General features: G+C 37.3%; 1 protein-coding gene across 1 annotated transcript in view; it reads right to left on the bottom strand.

The window, feature by feature from the left end:
* The window catches only part of CHCHD3 (coiled-coil-helix-coiled-coil-helix domain containing 3), a 158,289-nt gene that overhangs the window by 113,775 nt on the left and 26,570 nt on the right, over positions 1-17,944 (bottom strand). Inside the window, exon 3 of the mRNA XM_054844464.1 lies at positions 15,952-16,036. Coding sequence (XP_054700439.1) covers positions 15,952-16,036 — 85 coding nt within the window. The remainder of the gene's footprint in view (positions 1-15,951; positions 16,037-17,944) is intronic.

Genomic DNA, 17,944 nt, shown 5'->3' with positions numbered 1-17,944 from the left:
CCTGCTTATCTCAAAACAAAGAAGAAAAATGCTCTGTCTTAAGCTCTTACTGCCTTTAAAGACTGGACTTAAGAGCTTAGCTAGAGAACAAAAAAATTATTTAATTTCCTTTGTAATGAATACTGAGATGGTTATGAAGCTTACCTATTTGAATAAAAAACTTGAATCCAGATCCCCTCTCAAGAAAATTCCTAGATTCTGGTAATTCCCATCTCACTGGAGACAGCAGCCCCTCCGATTCACTCAAAGCAGAGCACCATCACACACGTGAAAATTACTGAACACAAGAAGAAGGCCTAAATATATGAAGTTTGGATTTTCCTCAGGAAAAACCCCCAGCCAGAAGTATGATTGAACATTGCTGTCACCAAAGGAAAAAAAAAAAAAAATCCAGGAGGAAATTGCAAGAGGCTAGGTAAATCCTGACACACCAACCACTAAAGATTTATGTATCTCAGAACAAATACAGGCATAATAAGAATTTGGATATTTTTAGTTATCATATTTAGGTTCTACTATAAGACAAATCTTGGACTGTTTTATTCCTGAAGTGCTTTAATCAAAATCATGTTTGCAGTTAAAACTGAACAGAAAACCTACCACATTATTCTCAAGGAGCAATCTCGCATCGGCAGACAGATGAAAAGAATTCTAAAAGATGCTCTCTCATATATAAGCAAATTTGTTCTCAGATCTAGATTTTTTTGAGGGGTGGGCAGGAGAAACAGAGGCAAACTCAAAATAAGTTATATATATGATCAAAACATCTGTCCCAACCATCTCCTGAAGTAGATCTTCAGACCAAAGCCAAAGGGGAAATATCTCATTTCAGCAGAATAACCTTTTTGCTTCTGCACTCCTCTCTTTTATTCATCTTTTTTTTTTTTTCTATAAAAGCAGTGAATGTGAGATTCTAGGTGGCATTTGTTATTATATAGTTTTTGAACTAGCTATGTACATACTTCATGCAAGATAAAGTGAAAGAGAATCTACATGTGAATACACCAAATGTTTCAGAGCATTATCTAAGACAGCCTGAAATGCTTACCCCACACCTCTGGCAGGAAAACCTCTTTTTCTGCAGCTATGGAAAAGCGCAAATTAATTCAATTATGGCATTTCCCTAAGCTAATGGTACTGATTTAGCCCAGACTTGAACGAAAACCAGCTGGAATATCATGGCAGTGATGCTGTACCATAGGTTGTCACCAGCACCAAGAGCACCCAGCTAGCACACAACAGTCTCATCAATTATCGCTGACCATCACAAGCACCATGAAAAAACCATAAATAATAATCTCAGTTGCTTAGTTCATCTTGGCCATTTACTGCAGTTGACAGAGGAAAAGTAAATTTGCCTAAATTAATGCATATTAAGGAATAAGTAGATTGAATACATGTATATTTAAAAACTTGCATAGAAAGCTGCTCTTTAGGTTTTCAGAATTTTATATTTCCTCTATGTATCAGTTTAATTATTTCTATTCAAATGAAACTATTATTAAATAACAACAAAGATAATACAAACCAAAAATAATTCCTCAATTATGTAACCACTTAAAATGGATAACTGGCAACTATCATATAGGGTCCAACAAAATAAGTGAAGTCAAAATACACAGCTAGCACCTCTCTCTAATTACTTGCAGAAGAATTAGAAATTTAAGAAACACGCAAGAAAGCATCTCTGATTGAACAAATCATCTGGTTTTGTGTATCTCAAGAAATACAAAAATACTTCCCAAAAAAATGCATGCTCAAACTTCACTGCACTCTGAAAAAAAAGATTTCTATGCTTTTCAGATCCATTTTTTAAATGAGTTCGAGAGAAGAAAATTGTTAATTTTACCACATGAATTTATGACATGGTACTGTAATCTTGCACTGCATGAAACATGTTAGCCACGCTAACAAGATGAATAATTTAATTCTCAATCCAGAAGAATTCGCTCTATTGTTTACTTCAAAATATCAATTTCTGTCATTCTTGAAAAACACCTGAAGATATTAAAGATGATCATTAAGGAAAAAGCACCTTTTAATTCACAGACAACAGCAACATACTGAGAAACGTTACAAAAATATTAGGTTTGTGCTTCGATGGCCACTACACATTTTATTCTAAATTAATCCAGAATCCAAAGGAAATCTAAAATTGGTAAACAATGCTATATTAAAAGCAACTATACCAATATATCATTTTCAGCCTTTATTACAGATATTGAAAATTTATTACGCTATCAAAGATTAAACATTTTCTTTTTGTTACTTTTCAGGGTAATGATCGCTTGCCAGTTATTATATCTTTATTACAGTCTCCAAGCTACACAATCTGATGGATCTGTGGTGATCCAAGATAAACTCATTCAAGTCCAAAGCATGAACTATGTCATTTTTCATTACCTCCAACCAACCAACACCAAAATATTTCCTGTTTCAAAGTCCACTATCAGGAAAATCATCCTCTCCTCTTCTCTATAAAATGCAGAAAGATCTAAAGATGTATTAGTCTTTAAAACTGGAAATGATCCTTACATATGAACTCCATGAAAGAAGACATAAAACTAAAACATTTCAGTAACAATAAAAAATACAGTATCTGTATGCTTTCTTACGATGAGGGGGTTTCTTTATTAATGTTAATTTTATCCAGCTTCCTTCATCTCTGAACACTTCCATTTCTGTATGATACCCCTTCAACTCAAAAAGCTTACTAAAAATAAGAGTACGATGTGTTTACAGTGGAAACTGTTCATCAGGTTTTTTTGCTTAGTTTGACACAAGCAAGTTTGTTAATGCATTCTGACAGACTTGCATAACATCCAAAAATGTTTTGAACAATGCAGTTTAGGCCATGATGCAATATTAATGAATGAATAACGATTCCGAGTACTGAGTTTCAATATTTAATGAGTGCATGCTGAACGTGCCATAGAAAGCTGTGGTTGAAAAAATCAGTGTAGCTGACAAGGGATTTGAAAAGATGCGAGAGACATCAGGAAAACAACTTTAACCTGAACTGAGGTCTGAGAAGCGTGAAATGGATATTTCTCCTACTCAATTTTTAGTAACTGATTATTCACCTGACTGCAAAGTCAGATAAATTACCTAAAGTTCATCTGCCTCTGCAAAACATAGTTAAGGACTGAGATACAGAAACAAATTATCTGAAAGGGAGTATCTTTTTCTTCACAAAAAGTCTCAGAATGACAACACAAAAAAGGTCTTCTAAATTGAAGGGACTTCCTAGCACTAGAAACCAAAGCATTACTAGAAAAACATCATGGGAATGCAGAAAACTCTACATGTAATACTGGAATAGAACTTTCCTGAACTTATGTTCTACCTAAGTGAGTTTTAAGACATTGACACACTGAACTAATTTCTCATTAAGTACAATAGAATTAGGGCTGGGAAAAGGACCGCTTCCCACGGCATTCTCCCGGAGAAACTGGCTGCTCATGGCTTGCATGGGCGTACACTTCGCTGGGTCAAAAAATGGCTGGATGGCCGCGCCCAAAGAGTCGTGGTGAATGGAGTTAAATCCAGTCGGCGGCCAGTCACAAGTGGTGTTCCCCAGTATTGGGGCCAGTTCTCTTTAACTTCTTTATCTGTGATCTGGATGAAGGGATCGAATGCACCCTCAGTAAGTTGGCAGACAACACCAAGTTGGGTGGGAGTGTTGATCTGCTTGAGGGTAGGAAGGCTCTACAGACGGATATGGACAGGCTGGATCGATGGCCCGAGGCCAACTGTATGAGGTTCAACGAGGCTCAGCGCCGGGTGCTGCACTTGGGTCACAACAACCCCAGGCAACGCTACAGGCTTGGGGAAGAGTGGCTGGAAAGCTGCCCAGCCGAAAAGGACCTGAGGGTGTTGGCTGACAGCTGGCTGAATACGAGCCAGCAGTGTGCCCAGGTGGCCAAGAAGGCCAACAGCATCCTGGCTTGTATCAGAAATGGTGTGGCCAGCAGGACCAGGGCAGTGACCGTCCCCCTGTACTCAGCACTGGTGAGGCCGCACCTTGAGTACTGTGTTCAGCTTTGGGCCCCTCACTACCAGAAAGACATTGAGGTGCTGAAGGGTGTCCAAAGACACCTTCAAACTGCATACAGTAACCTGAGTGAGATTCTTCTATGGTCTTGTACTGTATTACTGTTACTTTCCTATGTTTGCACTTCATATTATTAAATTTAACAAGAACTTCACTACTTTATTCTATATCCACTTCTTCCTCATGGTGACCTGTTCCTCTTTACTGCTGGTCATACGCATATATAAATTAGCACTTCATTCATTATAAATATTACTGAAATATAAAAGTGATGGCGATTCCAAAATTGATCCCTAAGCAGCAAGTAAACTCTTCCCATAAGCGTGTAATGGGACAGGTAGTAGGGAGGAATCAACGTTGTCTTTGGTCAGTCCCAAGTTGTCTCACAATTCCTACAATAGTTTCAGACATGTCCAGTAGCAGTAACAGGGAGGGCAAGGTACCAAGTGCTTTGCTTTACTCTTTCTTTAGTCTGAAGTCTGTTATCCAACCCAAGAAAACATTGAACTTAATACAAATTGTCTCATTTAAGACTATGTGCGATCTTGCCCCACTTAAACATTTCTTTCCAGTCCCTCAATTGCTCCCTACTTCAAACGCTATATTTCTCAAATCACCCATAACAATGGGGTCCAAGTAACAACGTTCAGTTGAACATATTAATTCGTTTCCTTTTTCCAGCTGCCTTCCAGTCTCAGCATAACATCTGTCAATGGAAAAATCTTTGCTAATGGCTATTATTTTATGTGTCAGTCCTTGATCAAAAGATCAAAGACACTAATTTCAAAACTCGTAATTATATACAGCTCTACAATTTAACAATACTTCCACAGACAGCTTGTTAATACGCATTGCAACGTGGACACTGACTCTTGTCGGTCTGACGGTTGCTCATACCTTATAGAAGAAGGTTGAGTTGACTTTCTTTATCAAGATACTTGGGTTGTAGGTTGGGTTTTTGGGGGTTTTTTTGGAGGGGGGGAAGGTTGGGTGTTGAGAGGAGGGAGAGTGAGTAGGAAGAAGGGAAGGTTGTTTGAGGGGATTTTGTAATTATACTTCATAAAGCCACTGTTTTTAAAATATGTGCATATAGATCAGTACTACATAAAGACAGAACAGATGAACAAATTTCTACCTTTATGCCAGAGGCGTGCAGAGAACCTAAGACAGAATAGTAAAACTGTTTTACATAATTTGTATATGTATTTAGCTAAGACTTTTCCCAATATCCACATAACTCCACTTGAAATTACTTTCAAACTTAGTATCGCTTCTCTTGGGATCTGCAAAGGCAGTCATGAAATTACAACATTAATTATCCATTAAAATGAAGTGACAGTTACAGAACTTATTATTATTATTATTTTTAAGTGTTTCTCCACTATGTCTGCTCATTTGCTACTTTTCAAAATGAAAGAGCTCAGCGGTTTGAAAGCAAAGGTTTGTTTAAAATTGCCGGGGGGGGATAATTTCCCTCCTCCTTACTTGGATCTAAAACTATGAAGCAGTATTATTTTTGTTGATGCTCTCTCCAAATAAATTCACTGGCTCCATGTCATTTTCCCATCTTTCCTAGAAATAAACTTATCAAGATGAAGCTCGGTATACAAGTTGTCAGTTGAGATGCCAAGTTTTAAAATCGAAGTGAAAAATAATCCTGTGAAAATTGGGGTTTATAAAGGTAGGAGTGAATTATAGTGCTGCTTTCTCCAATTTCTACTTCCTGTCTCCAAGATTCATCTCTGTATATACTGAGAACTAGACAAAATGGTATTAATGGAGAGTCAGACCAATAACAGAAATCTTGGAAAGCAACTCTACCATTGCCAAATACTGTTTTTTCTTCCCAGAAAACAATAAGTAAAGCAGGCTTCTCTGACAGTTTGATATTTCCAAACCCTCATAGGCAGCATGGCTGCAAACATTTTTGTGCTTCCTTGGCATTTTTGCAGGTAAGATCATGCACTAAACTTTTATGGTTTTTAAAAAGAAAAATGTACAGTGCAACTTCATTCTGAAGGTGACTTACGCTTCCATAATAGAATTATCTTTTCGACATCTGGCTGTCCAAGGAGGCATCAGTTAAATAGCTCACCTGATCACAGTGCTTGTTTAATAGGTAAATCTCTGCTCAAACCCAAAATGTCTTCACACCTAATCTTGGCTTCTTCCCTTCCCTGGAAGGGGACGATCTTGACCCAGCCTGACCTTCCTCATTCCCTCTTTTCCTGTGACAGAGCAGTATTATCCCATAATCCTCCAGACCTCAGTAATATTACAGCTGTCAAACAATAAATTCACTTCTAAATCTTTTGCTGGGTGCGAGATGAGGCAAGAGAAACTTCTGTGGTGAGAGGGGAGAAAAAAAATGTTTGAGATGGCATGACTGGCGGGGGGAATAGGAGAACTCAACCTGTGGAAGTGATGGCAAGCCTTGCTGCTGTCTCTGTGCCTGTTTCCCAGCCCCGAGGCTGAAGTGGCCTTTTAGACACTCAAAGGAAAGATGTTTCACTTTTTTTATTTTCATAAAATCAGCTATACACACGAAACTTGAATGGTTTGGTAGATGAATGGCCCTCGCCATTACCCCACATTATCTGATTCTATGCTCCAGAAAAGCCTTCTCTGCAATCTTACCCAATTACTATTTCAAGTCCTCTCTCTACCGATTATTCACCTTCAGACATGGAAGGAGAGTGTCATGCACATGTCCATGTCACATTCAGAGATGGGAGGCCCTTCTCAGATGTCACATCGGCCTTTCCTTCCAGTTTATATGCAACTTATGACTTGTCTTCCGAAGTCCTGTTTATCACTATAAAATATCCAAGTTTTGCTCTCTCAAATCAATTGCCAGGTGGTTTTTTTCTGATACACTGAATGTCATACTAGAAAAAGGTTAAGCTTCCCAGGATTTGTGGAAGACAAGTCATACTGTATAAAGATGTATCAACAAAGATAGAATAATTATCCATAGGCTACATAAACGTGGCAGTACTGACAACAGAGCTTTATTTCAGCGGTATACCTTTTCACTCCAGAGTGTGTAACTTTTTTTTCTCCCCCCTCAGGAATGACAACGGTAATGAAGAAACTTCCCTCTAAAAGCAGTTTCTCTCAATTTTATTTTTAAACATTCCTTGAATCTCTCTCTGCAGTACTTACTTCACAGAACCATCATCAGACGAGGCAAGCTTTGGTGCAAGTCTGTTGTACCAATTCTTGCATTCCTAAATGTGATTATCAATTGGGTAATATGTTTAGCTGTTTTTAAAAACAGTATGGTCGCTCATGCCAGGAGATATCAAACTCTCATTCTTAGCCTATCAGAAGTCAAAACATTCATAGTCCCTTTTACTGCTTCAAAGTATTTCCAGCTTTCTATCCTACTGTCAGTAGTAGACAGAATTTTCCTGATTGTTTTCACACTTAATCTAAACACTATCAAAAGGTCCCTGTGGCAGAAGACTAGTTTACAACTATTTTCAACCAAAGTAGCTTTTTGTCCCCCATGAGAACAACACTGCAAAAAAAAGCCAGTCTCCCAATTCACCACAGTTAATTATCCGGGAAAATATAATAATTTAGGGAGAAAATAAATTACTTCAAAAAAAGTTTTCACCACATTTAGTGCACTACCCATATAACCTGAAGATACATTAATATGCTTTTCATAGATTTACCTCAGTAAAACACAGAATGAATATTGCAAATAAATCAATCATTTTATTTTTTCCTTGTGTTCTCCAGACCTATGCCAGTAAACTAGAATAAACATGTTATTAAAACAGAAATCAATAGTAAGCTTTAAAATATACAGTAGCACAAAAAGGTCAAGCCCCAGTATTGATTTTAATATAACATTTTTGGTGTGTAGTTTCCCAGAGGGTTCTTCTCTAATATTGTTCTCCATTCTTCCTTCACTTTACATTTTCACTGGTGAATTTGTTGTTCTCTTCTGCAAAAGCTGTCTGCTCCAAGAAGTTTACTATGAGCTTGTCATATATGCAATGTACTGCTGAGATATGACAAAACAAGGTCGGGGGGAAGCACTCAGACACATCAGAGTATCAATTAAACCGTAAAGTGAATTGCACTTACATAGGGACCCTCCCCCAAGCTCAACAACAACCAAAAAACCCATATAAAGATGCTAATGGCTGCAATCTAGTAACCTACCACTGTGAGCCACCTTTGTGCACCAGCGTGTACATATTTTTAAAAGCTGATTTAAGAGTTTAGAAAGATTTTTCTTTAAACAGATGAGGATGTTTAGAAATACAGAGGTTGCAATAAGTTATCCAGCTAATGACAGATAAAATGCCACACCATATGGAGCCCAGCTAGCCAAGTAGAACAGACTCCAGTAATTCATTACCAGGGAATGTTTGAAAATCTATCATCTGTATTACTCAAGAAAAGCATTTTTCATGTAGCTCTCCATAGAAAAGTTACCAAAGTCATCACAGGAGACTAAATAGTCAAAACAGAGCAAAATTTAAGAGTTAACAAGAGCCATCATAAAATCACAGAATGGTCTGGGTTCAAAGAGACCTTAGAGCTCATCCAGTTCCAACCCCCTGACAGGGGCAGGGACACCCTCCACTAGCCCAGGTTGCCCAAAGCCCCATCCAACCTGGCCTTGAACACTGCCAGGGAGCCAGGGGCAGCCACAGCTTCTCTGGGCAACCTGTGCCAGGGCCTCACCACCCTCACAGGGAAGAAGTTCTTCCTTACATCCAACCTAAACCTTCCCTCTCTCAGTTTAAAACTGTTGCCCCTTGTCTTGTCTCTACAGGCCCTGGTAAAAGTCTCTCTCGATCTTTCTTAAAAGCCCACTTTATATATTGAAAGGATGCAATAAGGTGTCCCTGGAGTCTTCTCCAGGCTGAACAACCCCAATTCTCTCAGCCTGTCTTCACAGGAGAGGTGCTCCAGCCCTCTGACCACGTTTGTGGCCTCCTCTGGACCTGCTCTAACAGGTCCATCTTTCTTGTTCTGCTAATTGGCTTTTTGGTGACCATACCGGAAAATAAGTAGAAGCCAATACTGAGAAGGGATAATGAGGATCCCAATAGGCAACCTCTAGAAGGCCCGGAAAGCTGGACAAGGACTGAATAAGACGACTAAAGAAAATGCAGGCTTGTACCTATAGTATAAGGTAGTTAGGAGACACTGAAACGCTCCTGAGGCTACATGCAATAGTTCTTTTCTGGCTCTGCTGGTTAAAATCATTAATCTCCACACTACCCACTGTTTCCCATCCACTGACAGTTACCATGCATTCAATTCCCTTCACAGGGGTTCCCAGGAACATATCCCATCCAGCTTCGGATTAAGCCACCTGGACAAGCTCAAGCATGTTCCTCAAACCAAGTTAACCCATGTCCATGATCTTAATTTAAACAGAAGTAATCTTGCAGGGTTGAGACTATATAAACAGACATTTTAAAAAGGAGGCAAGATACACTATGTAACGTCTACATGCATCAGATCCTTTTTAATAAGATTTGGAACAACAGTTGCACAATGCTCAGCGCCAGTCCTGATCATTTTCTACCTTTGTCATGCCTCAAACAATTTTAGAGCAGACCTAGCAACAGAGTTACTGATGGGCCACTAAGCCAAAAAAAAAAAAAAAGGCTACTTTTAAGCCTTTCCCTGCCTTAAAATTCCTACTTTTCCTCTAAGAAACAAATGCTGAAATCACAGGAGATACGATATAGGAGAATCCAAGTACAACTAAGTATAGGGGAAACAATTAACTGGGTCTCTTGGAACAGTCATACATCAGCAAACTGCACAGGAACATATATTTGGCATACTAACAAAACTGCATGCATGTACATACAGAAGACTTGAAGAAAATAAACTTTCTGCAATATTGAAGGGACTGTCATGCACAGCATTTTGCAAAAACACTTCATTCTACATGTAATTAATACTTGCCATGTGCCAAATCATATTAATTAAGTGGGAGCTACGAAACACTTGCCAAGCAAAAGAGACTGAAAACCCACAAATATCTAAATGATTAGCAAAATAAATAAGACTGTCACCGGTTTTTTTTTTTGGGGGGGAAGGTAAGTCATCATTCATGAATGTTCAATTTCTATGGGAAATCACATACTTCATTTGCCTCCTAAGTTTTATTTGGTATATATTTTAGTGGAGGAATCCAGCAGCCTGATAAGGTTGACAGTAGTTAAAATTTTATCATTACGCTGATGATGTAAGTTGTTGTTCACTTTTGCTTTTTCAAAATATCTTCTCTTCTGTATATGTCTTTCATAATGCAAACTCTTTATAAACAAAAAGATTTATCGAGTACAGTATCATGGACTCCAACAAATGAATAGTTTTATATTCAAGAACAAAGTTAGTGTATGTAGTAAATAAACTTCCGTTCTTTTTAGAAATTAAAGATGGGAGGAGAAGGAAAATCACCTAACTCCCCCATGCCTGTTCTCCAGAGCCGTAACATTAAAAGTTTTTACTCACTGAATTCTTGGAAAATTTAGAAAAATAGTAAATATTTGCTGAGCTTGTCAAAAATAAGCAGAGAAAAGGCAAAAGTCAAGTTATTACTACATATTTAGAATCAGGCACCCAGGCTGACAGACAGTACAACAGTTCCAGCACCATGTTCTGACAGTAAGAGGCAAACTAGAGCACATGACAGGCACTGAAACACAAGAGTCAAAAATGGAAAAATCTCATAACTGATAAAGTTTATTTTCTGGCAATAAACCTACTGAGCCTAATACCATTTCTCTTTATTCCAAATGTGCATTTTGTGATCCGCTAGTGTGAGTTTTAGTACTGTTGGATCGTCCCAGAACATGTCTACTGGTCCACTGAGTTGTGCAGACTTCTCTGCAGAACTCAACGGAGCTGATGCATCTTGCCGACCAGAAGCAGCTTCTCACTGCTGAAGTTCATGAGCCACAGCACCATCTGGTATGGTGCGAGGCCACCTCTGTGCTATCAGAAGAAATGCTTCCAATTACTTCAATAGGAAGAGCTGTTTCAGACTCACATCACCAACATCAACAAAATGATTAAAATAAAAGAGTTCAAGAGCTGCGATAAGACACAGTGTAATGATCTACATTTGTAAGACTATATCTCAGGAGGAAATCCAAATAACTAAAGGATTCACAAGTTTCACTGTCATATTTTGTATCATTTTGTGTCATGGCAAATAAGCAGTTTCGGAAACTTTGCATCTCTTTCTATTATGACACTGGAAATGAAATTAAGAACTTTGTGAAAAAAGAAACTATGTCAACAGTTATCATTTATTACCTGTCACTATTGTCAAACTCATGTTCTTGTGCCTATTCTTTCATTTTTAAGAGTCTTTTCTTAGAGTTGTGCAACAGCAGTTTTGGCATGTATTTCACAGGGGGCAAAAGCCTGCTCCTTTAGTCGGTCTGAATGGACCATACACACCAGAGGCAGTAACAAAAATCACACCCAGAAAGCCTTCTAAAGATGCCCAGAGTAGGGATGCGTGTGTGGTTTGCTGAACCATTAAGGTACTAACTTGAAGTTCGTTCTCACTAAATGCGAAGCCTTACAATGAGACGAGTCTCTCTGTAACACTGTAAGAATGGGGAATATTTCTAGAGGTACTGGTAGGTACTGACATGAAATGGAAAACAGACTACAGAAATACCAAAGCTGTATTTTCTCTAGGGGGAAAAGGCACATTGCTCTCTCTTCTTACCTCTGTTCAAAACACAGAGAAGCTCTCTAATATTACCAACTGTAACAATAATAGTATTATTGCTATAATTGCTATAATACCGATAGTGTTACAACCTCTATATTACCTTGAGTATTATCATAAGATTGTAGCTCTGACACATTAATTGGTCTCATCAACTAATGCAGTCACTGTAAATTCTGTGGCAATCAAATAATAATCAATTTAACTTTTCTAAATGAAAATACTTTTAAGATGAAACATTTCAAATGTTCAAAAACCAAAGTGAGAAACAACAGTTGGGCTGAGTAAAAGAATGAATAAACTAGAATCCATTTCAGCTCTTCAGTGGGCTTTGTGGTCAATATGATTTTATTATGAAGTGCAAGATGGAGTTATTAAAGCACTTCCAGGTATGTTTGTCCATTTGTTGGACTGCAAAACCAGTAAGTGAAATGAGGAGGTGCCCTGGCCCAGGACAGTCAAACACGGGGGAATTCAGCCATTGATAATGCTTACATTTCCATCAATGGACTAGAAGTCACGCACATTCTCATGACGGTAGCTATTAACCTTCACATCAATCTACAACATTTCCACAACCTCTCTACAAACTTTTAAATTCTGGGGGAAGAAAATCCTGTAAAAGTTCATCATTATCTGTGAGGAAATTTAAGTTCCCAAGGAGCCTCCTGGTTTTCATCCTATGCTTAGGCAAGCTTCATATTCTCAGCAAAGCAGCATATAGGTTTGTAACTATATTCAATCACATGCATAAAAAAAGAGATGAAAATACATGAAGAAGCATACAGAAATAATACAAAAGATCAGTGGGCATACCATTTTGGACACATGTTCTAAGGCTGGGTCTAAATCACTGCTGCATTAAAATACAATTTGAAGAGTCAGTCTTTAGCTCTAATCCCAGAAATAAGCACAGATCTTAACTTTATATAGCAAAAGTAGTCCATCTGTACTGTGTATGTATGTGTGAATAAATAAATTATATAGCAAGTCAAAATTAAAATTTCCTTCCTTCACAGTACAAAATGAGTGAAATACGTTTCACAATCAGATCAAAATGTGGTCATACACTGCCTACAGAAACAGTTCTGAAATTAGCTATTAGACAGTTGGAATCAGACACAAACAAACAGTTGCAAGTTTCAGATATTTATATGTTTAAATGCTGTTTCACTTAAAGATTGGAAAAAACGGTATTTTTGAAAAAGGAATGAGAATGTGCACATGCAAAATACACCATTTATAGTTAAAAAAAATCTCATAAAATGAAAGCAGAAGTAAAAAGAACTTTTATTTTTTGTCACATACCATCAGCATGTCTTTAAAAGACAATCAACAAAGAAAAGTAGTGGGTTACCAAATGAAACTGTTAATAGATCAGAAGCACAAGGCCAAGTGGTTTTTAATACTAGCATACCAGTTAAATTCACTAACGATGGGCTTATGCCGCTACCACACCTCTGCCAAAAATAAATTAATAAATAAAATTCAGAAGTCCGGCACTTTGACTTATTTTTCCTAAATAAAAGTTGCAAATCTCACGTTCAGGAGGTCCGGCCTCATTATATTCCTTTCCCTACGAAAGAGCCCGACATTGGTGCTGAGAGAGGCAGAGTCACAGCTCTGCATGTTGCTGCTCACACAGACATGAGACACAGAATCACGCTTCAGCCCAGCTGGCCTTGGACAGCACAGTGCATTTGGATACTGCATCCCTCCACGTAAGATATGAAACCTGCATTACACCGTATTTTTTTTCTTGTGCAGCTATTGACATATGAATCCTATGAACTGATCTCTGTTAACAGTTTCCTTTTGTTCTAGGTTTTAAGCCCAGTACAGCTGGGAACTCAGGTTTTGTTCTGTTCTCCAACACTGTATCAATGTGTTTGTATGTTTATTACAAATAACTACAGATGAGAGTAATCTTTTCCCGTTCACGTTTGGATTACCTAGAACACTCTGCACTAGACAGACATGTAAGACATAAAATACTTTATCTGAAGAATGTGTATCTAGCTCTTAAGTACATACTTGCTTGAAAATTGAGGTCCAGTAACGATGAAAAATTATACTGACTCTGTAAGTGCACAAGTGTCCAGAAAACTGGTGCAAGAGGTTGTACAAAGGACTGCATTTTTTTTTTCCCCCCACCTGAAAATATGGATCCTCCCTTGAAAAAGAACATGGAGCAAACATTTTTCATGCCCTTGCATTGTGGAGAGATTTATTCTAGTTGAGAAAGCAAACAGGAGGGGTAGGTATGCTGAACCTGAACAACATAAATCTGTTCTTAAAGTGATCAACAGAGTAGCATTCACTTCATTCTCAGAATATGATCCAGAGGAGAACAGCTCCACATTTGCTACAGCACTTCTTGAATGTTTTTAAACCACAGACCTCAACCAGAATTCAGTCCATAAAGACCTCAAATAGCTAAGTGAACATCTGTATCTTTCAAAGTTGTTTCATCCAACATGAAAAGAGCTTCTACAATCCAGTTAAAATACATTTTTATACTGTGTTGAAAGCATAATAAGAAAACCTTGCTTATTGCTAAAAAAAAATAAATAAAATCGAAACTAGGAAAGGATTAAAGCTGCTAACAAGACTTGACATTTACCATTTTATTTTTTTATACTTTTAATTTATTTTGATAGTTTACATTTCAAAACCACAAATTCTTCAACCTAATTTGAAGACAACAAAAAGATTTTATGCGATCCTGTTAATAAGCAACAGCTTCCCCACTAATCCTCAGCCAAATAAAGGGAAGACTGCGAGCATTATTCCCTACAAAATATAAAATCAGGTATATGACAAGCCAATCTGCTCCCTACCTTTCACAGACCAATACGCAACCCATGCAAGCTGAATTATGGAATATTTAATAAGAGTTACTGAAAAGTGTCAAAAGACAAAATGCTGAAGTTACAAAACAAATATTTCCGTATTGTAATCACGTTTAGCTGAACTCTTGAGCAGTCAACATTAAGCTCAAATGTAATGCAAGCTTCCCTGTCAAAGCCCAGTTCAAAAGAGGAGAGATTGCATTGTAACATATTGATTTCCTTTACTGCTGATTAAAAAAAAAAAAAAAAAAAAGCCTGATTTGTTTGATTTGTTTCTGGGACATTTATGCAGTCCTATCTAATTATATACTCCATCAACCTAACTCAATTAAATAATAATATAATGATGTGTAGGAAACAACTGATATATATGCAGACAGTTTAAGTAGTACTAATTACATTCTAATTTTTTAAATCCGTCATAATGAGCCTTTCTTCCCATTCTCAGAATAGAGGACAATGTGTAGGTTAATATTTCTGCTCAGTGTGTCATATTATCTACTGAGGAAAATCACTGAAAGTTCGAATGAACGCACAAGTCCACTGAGTTCACCATACAGACAAACTCAATTTCAAATTCAAACAGGAATTTTTTTTAATTGTTAATAATCCCACAGTACCATACTAAACATTGCAGAGTATATTTTAAAAATGCTGCATCCAAAGTCTGCCGGTGCATTCTGTGTGACTCTACCCAGTCTTTCACAGTAACTACAATCTCTGAAAAAACACGCATAAGAAAGTAATGTTTCAATATACAGAAAGAAAATCAAAAGGGTTTTCTACCAGTAAACTGTTTTAATACAGTACTTCGTATCTTCAAAGCACTATGCTGTACTAGTAAAGCAGTTCTAAACATACTGCAGGTCACAGAAATACTTAGAATTCACAGAAATAACAAGAATCACCATTTCTACTGCTGTTAACATTCACCTTTTGATCAAGCAGAGAGGTTATAAGTAACTCACCTCCACATTGCTCTCAAGCTATTTCTATCTCTACACTGCAGAGTGAATATTTGGACTCGGGAGAAATCAGCGAAGATTGAGCTTAAAAGACTGCAAAAAAGAGTCAGGCTTATGAGGTCAAAAGGGATTTAGATCAACATTTTATATCAGCTCTTACAAGGAAATTGCAGCTAATTTGTTGTTTTAACACGGATTTAATATCGAAACTTGGTGTATCACCCAGAGGTCTTACCTACCATTTTGTCTTGGGGCACAAAATGCAACTGTTTATAGTTAGCAGATAAATAACAGTAATGAAATCATTAAGTACATGTTTGCTTTAAATATTATTAACAAACCAACCTTCTCTTTTGAGCTTCAGAGTCTCTCCTGGCTCGTTCTAGTGCCAGTTCTTCAGCTATTCTTTTCTTTAGCTCTTCATCATTAACTACAATTAAGAGAAAATTATATGAAATGTTAACAGAACACAACATATATCTAATTACACAAAAAAATGCATAATACAGTGCTCTATTTTATTTCTTTTGTCTATAAAGCAGTTGGAGTGCTTTCTTGTGGTTTCGACACCTTTCAAATTTTAGCGTACAACACCAAAGAGCCTTTAAAAACTACTCTTAGTAAACAACTTTTCAATTAGTGGAATCTTTCAAAAATTAAAAAACATACAGTCTATGTTAAATTATATACATTTTTCTTAAGAAATATGCCTTTATAAAGCAAAGAGGCAGGGGGTTAATGGGACTGAGACCTAAATAGTAAAGTAATAAAATGCCGCTTCTTATTCATATGGAACCAAGGGAAACATCTTCCTGTGTAATGAATCAAATATTTTCAGATGCATATCTTACCCAGCAAAGCATTTACAACACCCTAGATTTCCATACTTCTGGTTTCTACGGTTAGAAAAAGATTTTGCCTCAAATTCTCCCAAGTTTTGTTTAAACAAGTAGACACAGAAGGAATATTTTTCTTAATTTAATGTTATGTCAGATGAATCAGTTGAAAGTCTGGTTAAGAACTGAAAAAGCAGGGAAGCAACTTCTTCAAGTCTATGACTAAACTTTTCCACACAAAGGTAGAAAAGTATGAGAACCATTAATCCTACAAGCTTGAAAGACATCTATAAGATGACCAAAATCCATTGAACAAGGTTTTGAAACATAAAACAGGTCCATTCCCAACCCTCTTTGATACTCAAGGGTTCAGTCGTACAAGCTACTACGCTGATACCGTTCAACATTAAGTATCTCCGCAGCTATAGACAACTGCCTGCTTCTGAATAATCTGACCCAAGGAGATCAGAAATAGTTTGTTGTTACTTCCTTTAATAGACCCTGTGGCAATAAAACACGTTTCAATAGACTTCTACAAGAAACCATACTGAAAAGTTTGTTTCAACCTGAAAAAAAGCCCACCAAAAAAACCCCCAAAACCACAAAAAAACCCCACCCAAAACACCCCAACTTTGCAGCTGGCTTTGTAAGTTTTCTCTATTGTTCCAGTACAGGCATACAGATAGTTCCCTTATTTATATGAAGCATCTGGCTCAAATTCCACTCCATGGAACCACAAAGCTAAAAAAAGCATATGTAATCTCACTCCAAAATGCCTATCACTTGAACATAATATAGATGTTGAATTCAAGAAGGTGATACAACTCCCTCATCTGCCCTCAGAAGCAGTAACGAGAACACTCGCTTAGGTAGCTAAAAAACAGAGAACTACATTTTCATCTAATTTAAGCAGATACACTCTTTTTTTTTTTTTGACAAATAAAGCTAAAGAAAAAGCACCTAGTGATTAGAAGACAAAACAGGGACAGCGTCCAATTCTAGTACTCCCTTTGTGGAATCAGTTCTTTGTTTTACATTAGGCAGTAATCTGATTTTTAAAAATAAAGAGACACACACGAAAAAAGCCAGTGACAAATAGCTGTGTATCTCGGTGAGCTCGTCTCCAGGAGTTTGCTTTATCTGCAAATATTGTCCAATATCATTAGCCCACATTCTCATTATAGTTAATAGAGTCCAGTGTGCAATTCTTCTCATCCTAAAGTAGACTTCTGGAATAGTGAATTTTATGTATGAATGGAGCAGCTTCATCGACTATATGGGAGTCTTGGCCAACTAATTCAGTTATAACCATCTTAAGTAAAGCAGGATGAATCGATATCCATCCTGCCAGACGCAGCAAATGCTTAGATGACAAAAACAGAGCTGTGTTGGGGAAAAGCGGGGGGACACTTGTGAATGGCAAGTGAGACTCCAGTCTAAAATCATATTAACATACATGAAAATCCAGAGGTGAACATGAATCTCATAACAGATTACTGTCA

The sequence above is a fragment of the Grus americana genome, chromosome 1, assembly GCF_028858705.1.
Source record: "Grus americana isolate bGruAme1 chromosome 1, bGruAme1.mat, whole genome shotgun sequence".
Lineage (NCBI taxonomy): Eukaryota > Metazoa > Chordata > Aves > Gruiformes > Gruidae > Grus > Grus americana.
The sequence above is the reverse complement of the archived record's forward strand: the minus strand, read 5'-3'. Positions and strand labels throughout refer to the sequence as shown.